Genomic DNA, 19,806 nt, shown 5'->3' on the forward strand with positions numbered 1-19,806 from the left:
TGATAGAACTAGAACTGAATTGTGCAGCTTAGCCAAACAAGCTAATTCCTTTCAGAAAATGTTATACTTTGTTAGCTTTCCAGATTATTGTTCCTTTTTTCTTTTTTCCCCACATTTTTCTGGGGAAGAATATGGTTGTTTTCAAACTCAGTGTTTTCTACCTGTTTTGTCCCAAACTAAAAGTATTACTAAGTATTACTACACAAGCAATTTTCATCAGCATACAGCACGTGTTGCTATAACATTCTATCTGCATGCACTTTGCTTACAGCAAATACAAGATCACACAACTTACCCAAAATCTCTTTCACCCCAACTAGTGCATTCCTACCTCGTGACAGGAGAAAAGCCGAACTCCTTCCATCTGATGGAAGACTGGGTAGTGGGTGTTATCAATTGTGTCCCGGCGGTAGACATCTCCCACTGCCAGGAAGGCATCTAGGCCAGAGTGTATCAGGTCCCACTGATGAGCTGATGTATGTGCTCTCAGCATATGATCCCGATTCAAGTAATAGTTATCCTCCTTCCTTCTGCTGACGTGGTTTTGTGGGATGAGCAAACTATCAAAATTCTGTTGTACTGTAACCACTGGAGAAAGACCATCATAGACAGAAAACAACGGAGTCCCACGACGTCCTAGATATTGCTTGTAAAAGTGGTCCTTCACCTGCTCCTTGATTAGCCACAAAGGGTGATGCTTTTTGTTGTGTAAGTTTTTCCCCACCTTGGAAAGAATCTTCTCTGTGACGTTGCTGTAGTCATCCTGAAGATAAACTTTACCGAGCAGTTCCACGGTATTTGAGCAGGGTGTGCTGGCAGCTAAATCTGAAGGTACTGACTTGGATGAAGAATGCCTTGCATGGGTGGGAATTCCTCTTCCCTTTACTTTTGGTGGTAAAGCTGGTTTAGAATACTTAGCTACTCTCATGAATTTCCAGAGCATTGCCATTGCAAACCCTTTTACAATCTAGAGAAAAGAAAAAAAAAAAAAAATTAAAATTTAAAACATTGAGTTAGGAAATGCAATCTTGCTGCAGGAATTGCTAGCATCTTAGGGACAAATGAAATCCAAATGTCCATGAGACAAAGTTCCCATTATAAACTGCTATTTTGACTGCAAAAGAGAGAAAATGCCCTCACAATCAAATTTTAAGTAGGATTTCTTATCCAATTATCAGTCTTCTGCATCACTGCATCAGTATTAATGACTCGAGACCCAGACTTAACCCCCTCCCAGATACAGCTGAATAAACATCAGACCTTCTTTGAACCAGTATTTTTCACATAACTGAAGCAATAACTGAACATTACCTATGACAAAACTCAGAAATTTAACAATGCCCTTTGGCAGTCAGGGACTTGCTTCTAACAAACCCTCAAATACTAGCTTACTGTTGAGCCATCTGCCCCTATTAGCAGAAGCTACAGAAGGTGCTCCACATCAAGCAGACACATGGGGCACACACTATGCAACCATGGCTAATTCTTACTTCATGCCAGACAAAGCCAGTTTAACAGCTCAAACCACAAGGCATATATTTATACTTTTATATGTCTAGCACATATATAATTATACTTGTATATATAAATTGCATGTTAAGTTTACAGGTAAGCGTTGCAAAAGATTCACAATAAAGGGTCCACTTAGTCAGGACCAATGTACAATACCCCTTTTCTGTATTTTCCCAGAATAGCTGTTTTCACAGCTTATCCTGCTCTACTGGGCAGGGAGGCGTATCAAGTATTAGGAAATGGATGTAAATGAAACTGAATGACAGGATAACATTCTTAAAGATATCTGAGCTGAACAACCCAAGTGAACTCATGCATCACAACAACCCTGTGCAACAATTTAGGCCTGGTCAAGAGAGCCTGGAAAGCTGCTCAGAGGGAAAGGACTTGGATGTGTTCATCGACAGACAGCTGAATAGGAGGTTGAAGGGTGCCCAGGTGGCCAAGAAGGCCAACAGCATCCTGGCTTGTAACAGAAGGACTAGGGAGGTAGTTATCCACCTGTACTTGGCACTGGTGAGGCTGCACCTCAAGTAACATATTCAGTTTTGGGCCCACCAATAAGGAGGACATTGAGGTGCTGGAGTGTGTCCAGAGAAGGGCAATGAAGGTGGTGAATACTCTAGAGAAAAAGTCATACAAGAAACAGCTGAGGGAACTGGGGTTGTTCAGCCTAAAGAAAAGGAGGTTGAGGGGGGACCTTATCACTCTCTAAAACTACCTGAAAGGAGAGTGTAGTGAGGTGGGGGCAGTGTTTTCTCCTAAGTAACAGGTGATAGAACAAGAGGAAATGTGCCAGGAGAAGTTTAGATTAGATACCAGGAAAAAAATTTCACTGAAGGGGTTGTCAAGCATTAAAACAGGCGACTCAGGGAAGTGACTGAGACAACGTCCCTAGAAGTATTTAAAACACACGTAGATGTAGAGCTTAGGGACATGAGCCAGCAGTGTGCCCAGGTGGCCAAGAAGGCCAATGGCGTCCTGGCCTGTATCAGGAACAGTGTGGCCAGCAGGTCCAGGGAAGGGATTCTTCCCCTGTACTGTGAGGCCAAACCTTGAGTAGTGGGCAGTCCTGGGCCCCTCAGTTCAGGAAGGAGATTGAGGTGCTGGAGCAGGTCCAGAGAAGAGCAAGGAGGCTGTGAAGGAATCCAGCACAAGTCCTGTGAGGAAAGGCTGAGATAGCTGGGGCTGTTCAGCCTGGAGAAGAGGAGGCTCAGGGGAGACCTCATCACTCTCTACAACTCCCTGAGAGGAGGTTGGAGCCAGGAGGGGGTTGGTCTCTTCTCCCAGGCAGCTATCAGTAAGACAAGAGGGCATGGACTTAAGCTCTGCCAGGGGAGGTTTAGGTTGGATATTAAGAAAAAAATTCTTTATAGAGAGGGTGATCAGGCACTGGAATGGGCTGCCCAGGGAGGTGGTGGATTCTCCGTCCCTGGAGATTCAGGAGACTGGATGTGGCACTCAGTGCCATGGGCGGGTAACTACAGTGGTGGTGGATCAAGGGTTGCACTTGATGATCTCAGATGCCCTTTCCAACCCAGCTGATTCTGTGATTCTATGGTTCAGTGGACTTGACAGTGTGCTGGGCTAACAGTTGGACTTGATTTTAAAAGGTCTTTTCCAACCAAAATTATTCTATAACTTGTTTCAATTTGAAGGGCCATCTTCATACATTCACCCTATTTACAAACAGGCTTTGTGCTTCATGTGTACACAGCTGTAGTGATCAAAGAGATAACTCCAAGAACAAGGAGTTTTGAGGATCATGAGCCCTCTAGTTACTCCAAATGCAAAACTAATTCTGAGATGCAAAATCACTTAAAAATCTATAGTTGGCATTACAAATATTAGCATAGGTTGCAATAAAATAATTAAACATTACCATTTGCTTATTAAGGAATAGGAAAACAAGGTATTAGAAGTTATGTGACTGGGGAAACGTAAGTGCTTCAAGCAATAAAATAGTTTGTTATTTCATTATGAACTAAGAAATCCAGGGCCACAGGTTTCCTGGGTGAAAAGCTTTCCTCTGAAAGCCACCTTCAAGACATGGGGGAAAGGAAGGACATAAGCAGCGAGCAGACCACGATCTTCAAGAGCTTTCCATTGTCATACTAGGATTACAGTATGTGGTTAGCTTTCTATGGCAACATAAGAGAAACAAGTGTAAAGAAAAAGAATAAACAAGATTATTCTTCATACTCTTAAACTTCAGAAACTTATATATGCAAGCAGAATAGACACATTCCTGGACACAGAGTCCCTGCCCTCCAACTAGAACTAGATCTGTAAAAGATCATGTTCATATTTTACCTCTTCCTCTGGCTTACACCTGATGTTCTCTATAAATTACATCCTAAAGTAATTGCATATCTCAATGAATCAAAATAAAGGCAAGTTAAGCAGTCAGGAAATAAATTTGCCAGAACAATGTAAGATTACTAAATATTTAGTTTAATCCTTTTCCAGGTCAAACATCCAAAGAAAAAAAAAAGAGCAGCTACAACTTTTATCTGGTTTTGAAACTTTTAAGGACTGACTTTTGGGAGGTTTGGTTTTGTTTTAAAGATTGTTTTTAAGCTTGGCCACTACTGGTAAGATTCTTCCATAAATGAATTCACATACACACACCAGAAAACCCTCTGACAAAGACAAAACAAGGGATAGCCTTACATTTTGGAAACAGGATCCATTTTCCCCAAACATACGTTCTCCTTCATGGAAAGTGAGTTCTCATTTTCAAACAGCTGCTTGCAATACCCAGTTCTAGTCAGATAATGAATTCAGCTTCCCTTAAGTAAATATCACTATCTGCCCATACATTTATTAAAAAAAAAAAAAAAAAAAAAAAAAAAAAAAAAAATTGATTCAAAACTTATACATAACTATAACATACGAAAAACTCTCATGACTTTATTGTGAGCCGCATGATGTTTGCTGCTCTCCTAAATGCTATTCCTCTGAAAGTCAGACAACCACATCAAAAGCTGAATTTTTCATATAATCAGCTCTTCTCATTACTCTAATTTTATGGGAAAAGAAATTAGAACATGAACCTGAAGTGTTTGGGGGGGAGAGGGTGGGACAACTTTTCTTTAAGACTCATTTTTAAGGAAGACCAATGTGTACATCTCCAAGGACTTACCTCTTAAATCTTCCGTATTTGTAACGCAATTTGTTACACTGCAATCCACTTTAATCAACTTTTGATAATTCAGAAATGCTAATCTGAGCAAGCAATACATACTCTCCACAGACTTGTACAAGAGAAAAACCTACAGATGACCTTATATCACAGTTTTCATCCTAACATTATATCTATGTTTTAAATAGTTAAATTGCATTACTATCTGCCCTACTATTGCAATCTAATGCCAAACCTACTGTTACATTTATCCAATGTTATCTGAGTAGTTATTTAATGTCCAATTACTGCAAGAGCAAAAGCAGTAAGGAGACATTGACACAGTATCACACAAGAGCACAAGAAATACTGAAGTCCTTCACAAACACTTCTCTGCTCTCATCTCCCAACACGGACTCATGTATGCTCCTTGTATGCCACTTCCAGAATCACTACAGAAAAATGGTATTGGACTTGGGTCAGCTCAGCTGGTGAAAAATTACATTTGGGAACAGAAGCCACAGAGAAGGAAGGCAAAAGGCTCCATAGCATCCAGGAAACCTTAAAATCAAAGAAATGTTTACCAGAGAGCAACACTGAAAAAAAACAACAACAACAACAAAAAAACTGATAGCAATAAATCACTGATCAATAAACAACTGATCTTACAGATACACTCAATTATGTTTAGTTGTAAAGAGCAGACAGGTGTCTAAAGATCTGAAAAAGCATATTTTAAATTTACCATTTTCTTCCTTCTTTTACATCATGCTTACCATTTGGCAGTACACTGAAAATAGTTTCTATGCACATTGACAAAACCTGAATCCCACAGCAAAGACTGCCAGCCAGCTAACAACCACATCAAGCCAAGCAGCAGCTGTAGGTCCTGTAACTGAAAACAAATACATAAATGGGAAATAAATATTGAACAACCACCAGTGGCATCTGTGATCCAAAAACTCTCCCAGCATTACCAGTGGCTCATGTGCTCTGGGCTTGACAGTGCCTCTGACTCACAGCTGAGAAATAACTGTGCAGGGCTTTGGAATTAAGTCTGCCCACAAGTAGCTCCCAGTGGGGCTTCTCAAAGCACTTCAGGTGGACATGCAAAAACCAGGCCCACTATTTCCTTGATGCTGCCACTGTTACATTTCTGGGTATCTCAGTAGCTCCTCTTAAGCTCCACTCGCCTGATCCTGTACCACAATGTCTAATATGACTGCAGAAACTCAGATGTTTGAAAGGACTGATGTCATACTTTATGTTTTGGTAATATATTTAGAATCAGGCTTGTATGTGGGTATGAGCTTCTGAACAGAGAAAGACGTGGTATTCATGCCACCCAGGGATGAAGGCATCTGAACAGCCCTGTCCATGCTGTAGAGCAGACACAGATATGACTGCACATGCCAGTGTCAGTCCTCAACCAGAAACCCCGTGCCATTTCTACAGCACCTTCAGTTGATGGGCAAGGCTCCTTCATCCCCCACAGAAAACCCCCAGCCATTACCCAGCAGCACAGTAGACATTACACATGTAGAAGTACATCATAGTCAAGAGCTTAACAGCAAGGAAATTGAAGACAGAATTAAAAATATACCATGATTTTGGAGCACACGCAAAAAGCAGTTTGGTATGACGAAAGATCTTATTGCTGTACTGTCAAGGGCTGTCCTTTCACATACAAATCCAGGATCCATGTCACAGTGCCAGCAAGGATTAAGACAGCATTATTACAGCTGCAGTGGTACCTGTCAATGGTCCCCTCCACTCCACTGACATTTCAGAAAAAATTGTACATTCTGTGGAATTCCTCCTTACACCTGCCTGGAAAAGGGAGGATAAAAGAGGGGTAGCTTAGCAGTTCACAATGAAAAGTCTGTCCACCAGTATTGTTTTATTCTCCCACATCCCCTAGAAAAGCAGGAGAGAGAGAACATTCTTGTTCAAGCAAACTAGAGCCCACCAGTGAAGGTAACAGGCCCACTTCCAGGGCCATTTGCTAGTTATTTGTATCTGTGACCCAAGGGCATTCTTGCTCTTGCTGACCATTTTTCTATACACTCTGTGCTTTTTACTGTTCATGGCTGTGAAAACACAGATGGGCTACCTCATCCATAAACCAAAGTACATGATGGGTTTAAAACCAAAATTTCACAAAGATGAGAGTCTGTCTCCTATCCAAGAATAGCTAATTAATGCAAGACTCTGAAGTGCCATGGAAAATGTTAGAAAAGTTGGGCTGCCACCATTTTGTGATGTGACAGCTTTTATCTACCGTATGTGTGGGAGGGGAGTTCAACCAACATAACATATGTTAAAACAAAAATTACAAACATATGCTGGGCTGCTAAAATTGGACATTTACCAGTCGGCTTAGCAATTTAGCTAAGCACTGAATTTTAGTTTTGAAAACTATGTAGGCATACAGCAGCAAATATCATTGTATTGCTATGACTATATTTACATTACATAGAAAATAACAAATTGTTTTACATGCAATACTAATAACAAGCTCAGGGGGTTTTTTGCAGCTCATTTTAAAATGCTGATATACTGTTGCACACCAATTTCACTCTTATTGAGCATAACGAATTTATGTTATATACACAGACCTCTGAAATGGCCTTATACACCTCTAAGAATGGACCCATTTTAGAACCTGACCTCCCAAAGGCAGAATATTTTCATCCAAGAGAACAAAATTTTGCATGCACTACAAAACACCAGGCAAGATAACACAGCCTTCAAGTATTTGACTCTTAATTTTTTCATGCACTTGGAGTTTGTCTAATTAATAACCCAAGTTCCAAGAAACATACATAATAACTTACTTTTTTGGTATTTTTCTTAACCAAAGCAAAAATGTGTCATAAGCTGCCTTGCTGTCTGCTTTGTAATAGTAATACATTAATCATGATGCTGCCTTCGGCAACATTTTGAGGCTTGCGATATTTTAAGACAAAATTAAACAGTCTTCTCTGGGATAAGGTATGACCATGTTTTCTTTCAGTGTTACATGCAAGACCTTCTTAAATATGAAATAAAAGGTACTAACAACCATGCACCTTTTTTACTGATCCAGAAGATGCTTATTGTCTGAACAGAGGCCAGGATTTTATGGCCTGTCTTATGTGTGTGAGCACCCGTAGGCAAGCAGAGAAAATGTACTTCTGAGGTACAACCTCAACCTTCACCATTCTTTAGGACTGCAGGATGGGCAATCATAGTAGGCAGTAATTCTCTGGAGAGGGGAACACACTTCTGAACATATGTCTGGGCATCAGTTTTCCAGTGTTTTGAATCACCACTTGAGAGCACACTTGGATACTGCAAATGATGACAAATGTATTCACATCTCACTGCAACAATTTCAGTGCTCCGTGTGGTCCTCCAAAGGCTGCTACAGGCATTAATTTCCCCTAACAGTGTCAGTCCAGGATTGTTCAGCTTTATCAATGAGTTTCTCACTTACTAAAAGGATACTCCTCAAGACATAGAATACAATACAGGCAAAATGTGTTTCAGTAGTCAAAATACTTGCAAACTCAGGAGCTGTGCCACCTTGTTGCTATTAAGACTGTTTCAAAATCTGGAATAATTTGGTTTCAAGACAACCTGAAGTGAATCTGTTTGAGCAGTTCAGTGGAGCATTCATGCAGTGGAATTTGGGATCATCAAGACAATCAGGTACATTAATTTTCTGAATTATTCAGAGAATTTTTTTTTTTTAAAGATAAAAAGTACAGAGCATATTTGACATTAGAAGCTAAAGACTAAAAGCAAACAAATTCAGAGGTCTGGTTCTAGAAGATGGAAGACAACAGACTCTGTAACATGCAAAATTCAGAAGTTTAAGGTGAGCAGAAAGAACAATTTTTAGTTGAAGAGAAAAAACAGGTGAATAAAACCAAAATTTTTTAAAAATAGAGGAAAGAAGCTATCAGCAAGAAAAAAAAGTGTATATATGTATAGATAAACATCACAGTTAAATTAAGGAAAAATCACCCCTCCTCAGAAACAGTCTCTAATTTTCTTTCATTTATACTCAATTACAACTTCATTTTCTTTTTCACAACTGTAAAATATTGTTTGCTTTCTACTGAAGAAATTTCAGTTTAGTGGAAACTTTAAATAATGTGTGATAAGGCACACAAAACTCTACTGAAAATTAAGCAGGTGTGACCTAAGCTCTCACTGACATACCTGTGCTCTTCTCTCCCTTCACAATGAGACAAACAAACTCATAGCCAATTCCATATTTCAACAGCTAATCCTCACTCTACAAACAAATTTCAAACACATTGCATTACAAATGCAGAAAAGGTTCTTAAATGTTCTCAGATGTGTCTTGTACTTTTAAATACATCCATTTTTCAAGGGATGCAATCTGAAAAAAAAACACTGCCTTTCCCTGCTGAGGGAATATTCTTTTTCCAGTACCTTGAAAACATTGCCAACTAACTTTCTTCCTTAGAAGGCATATCATAAGTAACTGTCAGATGAAAGGAATAGACACTTTTAAATACCCATAAAAATCTCTCTGCAGTAAGGATTACCACCACACCTTCTGCCTTCTTCCCACCAATATCTGAAACTCCATCGTCTATTTTTCTACAGATGTATATGACATCAAGAATTTTACTCCTATGGTGTTTTATGAATTTATTTTCAAATCAGGTATTGGCAGCATGTATGTGTAGTTGTACACTTTCTTAGTTCTCACTAATTAACTATACCACTTGGACATTATAAAACCATAGAGACCCCATCCTGCATTAACATGAAGATGGAGTAATAATTTTTTCACAGTCAATTATTAAATGCCCAGAATGGGACCTGTGTAGACTTGGTAGCAGTAAAAAGGACAGCAGAGGAAGTGTAAGTAATTAATTTCAAGTATTACTAATTTCCATTATAGTAATCCAAAACACTGCACCATAGAACAACAACTCCACAGGAAGGGTGGTTATAAACATGGTACATGCTGCACCCCTGAGACAGCAGAACCTCCTGAATCTCAGCACTGCTTCTCACATAAAGTTATCTATAGGTGCATTGCCATGAGTCAGTGGGATGAAGATGCACACTACAATACACTACAGAAGAACATAAAGCTATAGGTATATGCTTTATTTTTACAATTTAGGCAGAATGGCTCAGCCACAGCCCCCAGAAGAGCCGGACCCTCCTCGTGGGCCAACCAGGAAGCTACAATCCCTCCTTTGGAGCAGTGCTGCACCTTCCTGGCAATGGCAACAGCAGGAACAGCCCAGCCCTCCAGAAATGCCTGTGGTAGACAAAGAATATATCTTCAACTCAAGAGGCATCATTCACTGATCAAATAATGGCTGCCTGCCTCTTCCAGGGAAAAGGCAGAAAGAAACATGGCAACACCTTACATAACAGATTCAATCCACACGCTACACAAGCTACATTTAACCTTCATCTGCAAAATATTCAGCATACCCAAGTTTCAGAGACCTCATATGGCACAGTGAAAAACTAAACTTCAGAAAGAAACCCAGCCCACCCAATACCCAGAATATCAAATCAGTTAGATGGCTCATGCCAGAGACAGCAGCTAACACAAATCAGTCACTGCATTCACAAACTAGAAGTCTTCAGCTTTACCTGCTGTCTCTTGGTAGTACTCTCATTCCTGCCACCTCCTTCCATTCCTGAAGAGGAATGGAGAATTCCATGACCCAATATAGATGTCCTGAATCCCTCCTTAGTAATACCCTACACATCATGCTGTAGTTTAAAAAAAATAATCTGAATACTAATATGAAATAATAAATACAATTGCTATTTTAAACTAGGGAGTTATTTCATGGGTTTAATATTTATAAAATCTAAGTCACAGTAGCATCTCTTATCCTGTTTCAACCCTGAGCGGTGGTGGGAGTATTATGTTTCATACCATATCAATTTTCTGTCACACCAAGCTCTAAAGAACATTGGTTTCATGTATTTGCTGTCATCTTTCGCCAAAATATCACCAGAGACCCTTATCTCAGACCTAGCTGTGACGTAAACTTGATCAAAAATCAAACTCTGAGCTGCAGTGTCACACCTTGGTCTATCTTTATTATAGAAATAATGAAAGTCTGTGAACAGACAGAGCTTTTACTAGCACTACGTATATTTCAACAGGCAATCAAAAAAACAAAAAAAAAAAAAAAAAAAGACAGAGACAAATTTCTCTACAGAGACAAATTTCTCTACAGATCTGACTTCAGAATCAATACGTCCCACGGTAAGAAAGATAAAGAAGAGAAAATGTAGATGTTTGCAGCAGACTTCACTGCAGTCCAACACTCTCCAGTCAGAAAATGTGTGAGCACGTGTTTACACAGTCATCTCTAGTGTGAGCTGCACCATCTTCATTTATCTGCCACAGGCTGTGACAAAGCACTTAAGGAGAAGATGAGAAGGCTCCCAAGGAAGAAACTGCATTTCCCTGCCTGGGGCATACCACTGCTCTGAGGTTGGTAGTAACAGGGCTGAAATATTAATGAGTAAGCCATTTGTCAGGAAAATTATGCAAGAAACCTTGACAGCCACACAGAGGCAAGCAATGAGATACTAAGCTTGTGGTCAAAAGAGAAAAAGGGAGCAGGGGGGGAGGAAAAAAAAAAAATCTATTTCACCTGCTTGTCCACACTCTTAAGCTTTGGAAGAAAATAATAAATGAATGAATGGAAATATTTAAAGATAAAAATTCATAAGGTGCAGTAATAACATATTAACTTCTATAACTGACTATGAGCCATTCTAAGATTTAGAATTTAAATTTTCAATCCTTGATTTCTCAAAACCAATTTATTTTAGTTATGTTTTTCCCAAATAAACTAGCTTACCATGTACTATGTGAGCTGAAAGGTGCTGTCATGACAGAAGCTACTTAATAATTGAAAACTTATATAAAAAAATGCAAAACCAAAAAAACCATAAAAAAAAAAAAAAAAAAAGAAGTAGTGAGGTTTCTTCACAAATCATAAGGAAGACAGACAAAGAAAAAATTGTAACCACTCTGTTAAATCAGATGCTAAAATCTATACTCCCTAAAAAAAGACTTAAGATGTAAATCAGCTCCAGGAATTTCTAAGTGTTATTTCTCCATAAAGGGAACTTGCAAAAGAAAAAGATTAAGAAACTATTCAATCAGACTCCATGTTCCTACTGTTTAGTCCCACTTTTATATTTATTCATAAATTTTCATAAAATTTTAATACAGGTATGCTTTTAGTGCCAGGTATACTATAATTCTACATAATACTTCTTATATAATAAATTGGAAGGATTTATTTTTTTTAAAGCCTGGTAATTTTTTAGTGTAAGCAAATCTGAAAAGCATTCAAAGCATCATCATATATTAAAAAGAAAAGTAATTTAAAACTTTTATTTTTAAAAATGGTCCTATTGGCAAAAAAAGCAAATTTTTAATATATCAAAACACAGCTATAGTCACCTTGCTAAATGTCAAACATGTCCAACAATGTGATCCATGGCTTTCATCACCACTGATACCAGCTGGGCATACTGACAAATACAGAGGACAGAGTAATAAAGCAGCATTTAGACTTTCATTAGGCAGCACTCTGTTCTTATATAGCATATCTCTATATAGGATCTCAAAGTGCTTTTCAGCCAGTAAAACCAATTAAGCTGTATAATTTTTCCCATGGGAAAAGTATTGCATGTTTCATACCTGCTAGTGCGGCAGCTCTCACTTCACAAGTGCTCTACTTCAACATTTTGGCTTTCACTTATTTTCTGATTTCCAAATTGGTTTTATTATATTGCCATTTCTTTTCCATGTTCATTTTTTTAAATTGTTCGCAATACCATTTTACCAACAGTTTAATGAGTACAATGGCTTCTGTGAACACAACTAAAACATTTTGAAAGCAGTTTGCCAAAAAATCACCTATTAGAAGTCATGCTGAACAGTTCAGAAATACTGAGCTATTACCATTGAAACACTTTCTCCCTCAATGTGCAGATTTTTAAGGTTATTCCCTGAGCAAGAAGTACCTAGCCATTGCTCTGGTTGTCTTATGTCTCAAACTTCACAGGGCTTAACTTTATTGCAATAACAATTAACTAAGCATGATCAGGAGAGATCAGCTGGAAAGGCAGAAGACATTTAGAGAAGATGGGAAGATAAATAAATGGAGCTGTGTTGAGGCAAACAGAAATATGAAAGAAGAAAGTAACAAACTAGCTGAAGTGGCATGGGACAGATCATTGCTGCTTTTACCTGCTCCACACTGGGGTTGGCCTGCAAACCAGCCTGGCATTCACAAGTCATCTTTTAACTAGGATTTCATTTCTGATCAACACATTTACCAGAACAAAAGGCAGCGTTTATCTTGATTTTAAAATTTTATGTTTCTTAGGGGCTCATTTTGGGGAAATTTCACATTATACCTAACCCCACTTACTGCTCTTGACTCAGATTAAGCAGAGTCAGCCTGCCAACCCAACCAGGAAAAAGAATACTACATGGTGGGCTGTTTCTCCTGTGAGCTGTGAGAACTGACAGTCATATGAGACTCAAATAAACACCATACGTACTGAGATCCAAGGCAGGCAGTAAAGATAGTAATCTTTTAATCATATTTACCAGTAAAGCAGCCAAAAGCAACAGCATGCCATCAGCATCAGGACTTGCTTCTGATGGGGCCAAAGAATCTGGCTGGCATGGCAGTCAGCATCTGCTGAAGGGTTTTACAGAACCAAGGCACAAGAGCTCAGCAGAGCTCACACAAAGCCCACAATGACTCGAGGAGAGAGGAAAACAAAAGTAAATTTAACCAACATCAAGAAACAGCAAACAGGGTGCCTCTGACACCATGTGTTACTACAACAGTACTAGTCCCTGAAGCCAGGCAGACTACATATGAAATATGAAGATAGAGCATCAAGAAAGGAAAGTTCTCATGCCTGGTGCTGCCAACATAGGGAACTGCAAAGCAGTGTGCAGTCAGTAGTGACAGATACCACATATTAATGCTAAATAATTCTGAATTATAATCTTCACTGCAACCAGAAGACAGAACAGAAGAAAATCCACAGGGTGTAAGACAACTGTTGTTGTCCTAGATAAAAATGGCCCTAAGCAGGCAATTGTCCCCTTCCCAATCCACAGTGGCATTTAAATGCCAATTTAAACTTGTTGGAGACGCAAGTCTTGCAATGTACCAGAAGGTAGGAAATGGTAATTTACTGAGGCCAGAGTAAACTATACAAGATCTGACTAGGTCAGAGTGAGTTAACTTGAAAACTAAAGGCATGACCACACTCCCACTCCATTAAATGGACAAAACCCAATGGACTATTACTACAGTGAATTGCTATGAATGGCAAGGGCAGTCAGGTTGCACTCAGAAAAGGCAAACGTAACCAGCATCTACACCACATCAAACTGGGACAATCACAGATTTATAATGAGTACTAACATTTTTTCAGTATGAACCTTTCATACGAAATTCCTAGAGTTCCAAGGACCACTGCCCAGAGCTATTAAATAAGAATTTAGTTTAGCTTGGTTTAGGCTCCATACCTGCTAGATAATTTCAAAGTTGGAATTTCCGAAGTATAAGCTTTCCTGCAACCAATATAGTGATTTATTTTGATTATTTTTTTCTCTGTAGTTATTATTAACTTAGTGTGTCTTTAAAAGAAAAAAAAAAGAGAATTAATTTCATTTTCATGCTGCTACTCTGTGTATACTCAAAGAACCAAAAGAATTGCAGGATATTTGTCCAGCTTGTTATTTGATACAACAAAATCTGGCCTAGCATGGCATATTACCTTATTTTCTAGACAATATTAAAATATTAACATTGTATTAAGCATTTGTGGCTGAGTACACAAAGTCATATTAATCATGTCTGATAAACCTGATTTATCTACAAATCTACTGAATGCCCAAATGTAAACTGGCAATTTATTCAAAACATGTAAGCAAAACTGCAAAGATTTATGTGCATAATTGTAAATATCCAGTTTCTGTAGGTATGAAATAAACCTGAATCTGGTGATTTCGTAAATTAGAATTAAATTTTTCTTGTTGTTCACGTGTTCCTACTCCCAGCCCCCTGCAGCCACATCAGGATGTATGCTCAGCTAGATACACATTTGCAGGGTTCTGCTCTTTCCTTACCTCACAGCACAAGAGAGCCCAAACATTTCTAAGATTGCTTTGCTTTGAGGTCTGCTCTCAGCTAAGCCAGACTGAACACCATACACTGCTTATAATAAATTACTCACATGAAGCTAAAAACATTGTTTCAGTGAATAGTGTAAGAACTGAAAATCATTTCCAAAAATTACTACATCCTTTATCATTAAGCCTAAAATATTTGGCATCATTTTTTGTTGTTTGGTTGTGGCTTGGGGAGCAGGAAAGTTGTGTTGATAATTGTTGTTCGGGGTTTTTTTGAAAACAATTATTTTCTGTAACTCTGCCTTAAAAAGCTGCATGCTCAGTTGCTGCCTTTGTCACTTATTTAGACACAGCAGAACAATTCAACTTTGTTGGAAAACATTTCCATAAAATCCATCAGGTAACTAAGCCAAGAATGAAAAGTCTCAGGATGAAATTTTTTGAGCTCTTGAAGTTAAAGTCACTCTCCCAGACCTTTACGGCATTTAATTTTCTGCTATTCCAATACATTAATTGGCACCTGGGCTGACAAATCTCCTTTTCCAATTCTTCTTTCTGTCATCTGCTGGGAGACAGAGCAGAGTAATTAGACTGACTCAAGCAGTTGCTGATTGCTTTCACTGTGTAGTTCATTCCTTGGCATCACACAGAGAAGACTTGCTAAATAAGGATCAATAGACTGGATGAGAATGTTTACATTTCCTTCAACAAAGCTGAAGAGCAACGCCACAAAAAATGAACTTTCTTCTAAGGCAAGTCATTTGAAAAAGAAAAAAAAAAAAAAAAAAAAAAAAGCAAAGTTTTCAAGAGATGTGAAGAAAGGAGTTTAAATAGAATGAAAGTGGTCTGCCTTTCCAGTTCTCATAAATTTTTACTCCAGAGCTACCAAGAAACACAGCTCAAAGGAAAAGAAAGCAATCAAGGCATGATGCTAACATTTCAACATCAGTTAAAGAAGAATTATACCCAATTAAGGGGTTTTCAATCACATATTATTGCAAGATCACATATACAACACTCTGTTACAATCAGCACCTCTGTCCATAACTACAGGAAAAGATGAAATACTCTTTACAAGTAGACGGGAAGAATAAAAAATAATAAAAAGTGACAACCTTTTGCTTCCAGGCTGATGCTACTTTATTAAGACAAAAGCAGCAGAAAGATAGCTACCCAAATTATCACTGCTAACATAGACCTCTCATGGACATCCAGTGGTTTTTGGCACAACATGAATTTAAAATAAAATAACTATAAAGCACCCAGTAAGACTTTTTTTATCCTTAATGTCTTAAAGCCAGCTGCTTCTTACAACAAAGTAACAAACTGGGGAAAGCTCTTTTACTGTATCTTTGCTTTTATATACTTTCGAATTACTTCTTTGCTCGAAAATTTATTTTGATACTAGGTGAAGTTGGTACAGCAAAATGTTTCATCAGAATAAAGAGAGTTCAATTTCACTGGTCTTTTAAACTTCTGTATTTTTTGTTGCACTTTTGCTACAATTGCTGTAAATTGAAAAATAAAGGATAGCAAGGTATCTCCTGGTGTGCCTAAAGATGATATATACTCACAGTTGGGGCTGAAATTTACCACTTTCCAGAGGCGTAGCATCTGAGTCATGGCCAGGTAAGCCTTGGAAAGGTAACTATAAAATCATGTACAGCTCCATGCTTGAATCCTGCACTAGATCTATCTCACATGGCAGGAATTTGCAGTTTAAGGCCTGAACTCAAATCTGTTTATCAAGAACGTTAAAATTTTTTTTTTTTTCCTGACACAAAAGGTACACTCAGAAATATTTAGTCAAAGTAACATTAGATCTCTGTATGAATGTCCTGCATTTAACTGTTCAAATTACTATGTTCATCTCCATCCTACTGGTATCCAGACTATATTCAGTGTAAGTTCCGCAAGCATAAAAATTAGTGCAGCCACAACTGTTACGCTCACTTCTACCATCTCTCAAAAATTACAAGGTTTTTTTATTAGCAACCTGTAGACAATCACTGTTATTATCAGCAGACTTGGAATAATCTTGGGAGTGTTTGTTTGAATTCCACTGGCAAACAAGACACCACCAGTAAAACACAACAGTTTTACAGAATATCGATGACTTAACATCTAGCTCTGGTCATTCTGCTGCATTTGACCTTCTCTCTCCACAATAAATAAATAAATGAATAAAATTTTTTAAAATTACATTGAATTGTATATATCTCTCAGTATGCCACATACTGCCTTCAAGACAGTTAGCTCTTTTTTCCTTCTACACATACAAACATTGATTAAATTCTAAGAGTATATTCCACAATGACATGAAGTATTCACCAGTTAAGAAGGCAGAATTTAAGTTCTGAACTCAGAAGACTATCCTTTGATATCTGAAAGGGTACTTTCATATTTGGTCTCCAGCAGCTGTGATCTGCACTGTTGCAAGCATCCAGTAACTAGGTCTGATTATCAAAGCTACTAAAACAGCCAAAGATCACCCGGATCTGACCATCTAAGTATCAATAAACATGCAGTTACTAATGTGCAAACATCTCCACATCTTTTTTTTTTTTTTTTTTTTTTTTTTTTTTGTGCTACAAGATCTTTTCTCAACAATAATGTACTATTTTGCACATGGGAATAACTAATCCTATTTCTTATACATCATCAGATCATGAAAAATTTCAGCTTTCGTTCTCCAGTGGGAAACAGCTTGTATTACCAAAGAAAAGGCAGATAATTCCTTCACACATAGTCTTATAAGCAGGTAATTTCTACAGGAAATTATTAGTGACTAAGGGCAAAAAGTGTTGATTACACAACCCCCAACATGTTTTATATCTTGGTATCAAAACCAAAAAAGGTGTGCTGGGTTTTTGCAAGGATCTGAAGTTGGTCTTCCAGGCATTTCCATTAACAGCCTACACAACTGAACAGAGAACACACTTAAATCTGCTGATCATCAAGAGCCAGGACTATTGGTATGCTGGATAAGAGGTCTGAAGCTCAAAATTATTCTGTAAAACTAGCAAAGTGGTCAATAAAATGATTCAGCAGGAGCAACTGCAAGTTTCTGTACTTGGGCAGATAGCCAGCTGCATATCTACAGCGCAAGTAAGCAGCTTGATGGTGGCTTCTTCAGAAGAGGGTCACAGGTTATAACAGACTATGAGCTGAATATATGTTAAAAATGTATTTTTTTTAAAAAGAAACCATCATACAGGAACACAAAGAGTTTGTACTCCATAAAATAGGAAGCACTGCTGTCCTGTTTATGAGGAAGAAATAAAACAGTCAATTTTTTTGGCAAAACGCACATAAAAAATGTGAAGCTACTGAAAAAGTGTTCAGATAGCAAAAAGAAATCACCACGAGTCTCAAAGGAGGAACTCTGTAGAAAGACTGAACATACAAGAACTATTTAGACTAGAAAGGAAAAACACTAAAGGCATTTTCATCATCAAATCTGAAAAAAAATTGCACACCCTATGGAATAGCCTTGCCTCCATTGTGCCCCGAGGACAAGCAGCAATGTAGCTGTTGAAACCAAAGTCAGAGTTTTTGTACCTGTGATCAGGTGAAGTCTTTCTACAAATAGAGTGACATAATGCAAGAGAGGACTTGGGCAATTGTATCACTTCATGCAGATTTCTAAACAGCTATGTTAAAAAAAACAGGTATAAAATTCAGCCTGCTTTGGGGAGGAGAAAGAACAGATTAACTAGTACCTCCAGGTTTTTCCAGTTTTGTTTTAGTTTATATTATGATTTCTATGACCATTATTAAAAAAAAAAATTATGAAGCACATAATAGCAGGTTATCCCTAAGAGGTCTCTCCAAATATTTCTTTCAGTAGCAATTTTAATGGTGTTTATGGCTGTATGCCAGTTATATTGTTGAAAGCTTAGCAGGTGATGTATTTGCTTATAGGCACTGTCACATTTTATCCATCTTAGCATCTATTTAGTAAGTGCTTTAACATTCTAGAGTATGGCAGGTGCTATATAAAACACATTATCATTTCCCATATTTTATTTTTCCATATCCTCATTGACATTCCTTCTCTCAGATTAGCTGGCAAGAGTACAAATATTCATAAAAATTTTTACAAAGAAAGTTTGAGTGCCAACTGACAGCCATGGTTAGCTGTGTACTAACAGTAAAGAAAATAACATTTGTTTCCTATTACAACAAAATTTCTTAGCAGTTTTTTGTATAGAAGGAAATAGGAAAATAGAGAAACTACAGCAGTCAAACAGGCACCTCCTGCAAATTGTATGCTGCAACTATGGCACCTTATTGACTGAAAATATATGACGGCTGCATTTCAGTTAGTCCATTCATCTTGTTTCAAGGCACAGGATAGGCAGAAAAATCCATTTGGATTAGGCTTTTCCATTCATAATTTCATTTAACTCATGCTTAAAATTTCTGGGTGATCTAGATAAAAACTCCCACTGAAATTAATGGAAAGACACCAGAAGTGTCTGTAAAAATCTTATTGAGCTGACAAAATACTATTTTTACTCCACTCTTCAAACTGAAGTCATAGATATTGCAATTTGTTTAAATTTTTTTTTAATATTCCTTCATCCAGAAGTCATACTTCCCATCACTTCTGCTCAAGTAACTTCTGCTGCTTTCTCTTTGATCTCTATTTTTAGAGAACCAGGGTTATTTCAGCAGGTATCACTGAAACATACAATGACCTGTCCAAATTTATCTCCTTGACATATTCCAACATTTTTAAATTATATTTCATCTTGGCTGCACTCTTGACCACAGTGAGATTAAGGATGTACATGTATAGTGCCTGTGACTTTTCTGTTTGAAGGACTTGAAAATAAAACATTTTTCTCAAAGCAACAAGTTTTTAATTCATGTTTTACTATTCAACACCTGTAAATGGATTCAAACACAAGTGCAAAGAACATATTTGAACTTTACTGAAAGCTTTCACTTTTGCCCTTCTCTATAAAATAGCAACAATTGT

General features: G+C 37.8%; 1 protein-coding gene across 5 annotated transcripts in view; it reads right to left on the reverse strand.

Annotated features, from left to right (window-relative positions):
* The window catches only part of FARS2 (phenylalanyl-tRNA synthetase 2, mitochondrial), a 232,609-nt gene that overhangs the window by 179,519 nt on the left and 33,284 nt on the right, over positions 1 to 19,806 (reverse strand). For 3 of the 5 annotated variants that reach the window (XM_071736506.1, XM_071736507.1, XM_071736508.1), the window contains exons 1-2: positions 10,274 to 10,293; positions 332 to 967 (exon numbers count right to left, since the gene is read on the reverse strand). In XM_071736506.1, the coding sequence (XP_071592607.1) occupies positions 332 to 949 (618 nt within the window). In that variant the 5' untranslated portion in view covers positions 950 to 967; positions 10,274 to 10,293. Of the gene's footprint in view, positions 1 to 331; positions 968 to 10,273; positions 10,321 to 19,806 lie in introns of those variants that run through there. The other 2 variants (XM_071736504.1, XM_071736505.1) reach the window with 2 other exon arrangements.

This window comes from Heliangelus exortis, chromosome 2 (assembly GCF_036169615.1).
Source record: "Heliangelus exortis chromosome 2, bHelExo1.hap1, whole genome shotgun sequence".
Classification (NCBI taxonomy): domain Eukaryota; kingdom Metazoa; phylum Chordata; class Aves; order Apodiformes; family Trochilidae; genus Heliangelus; species Heliangelus exortis.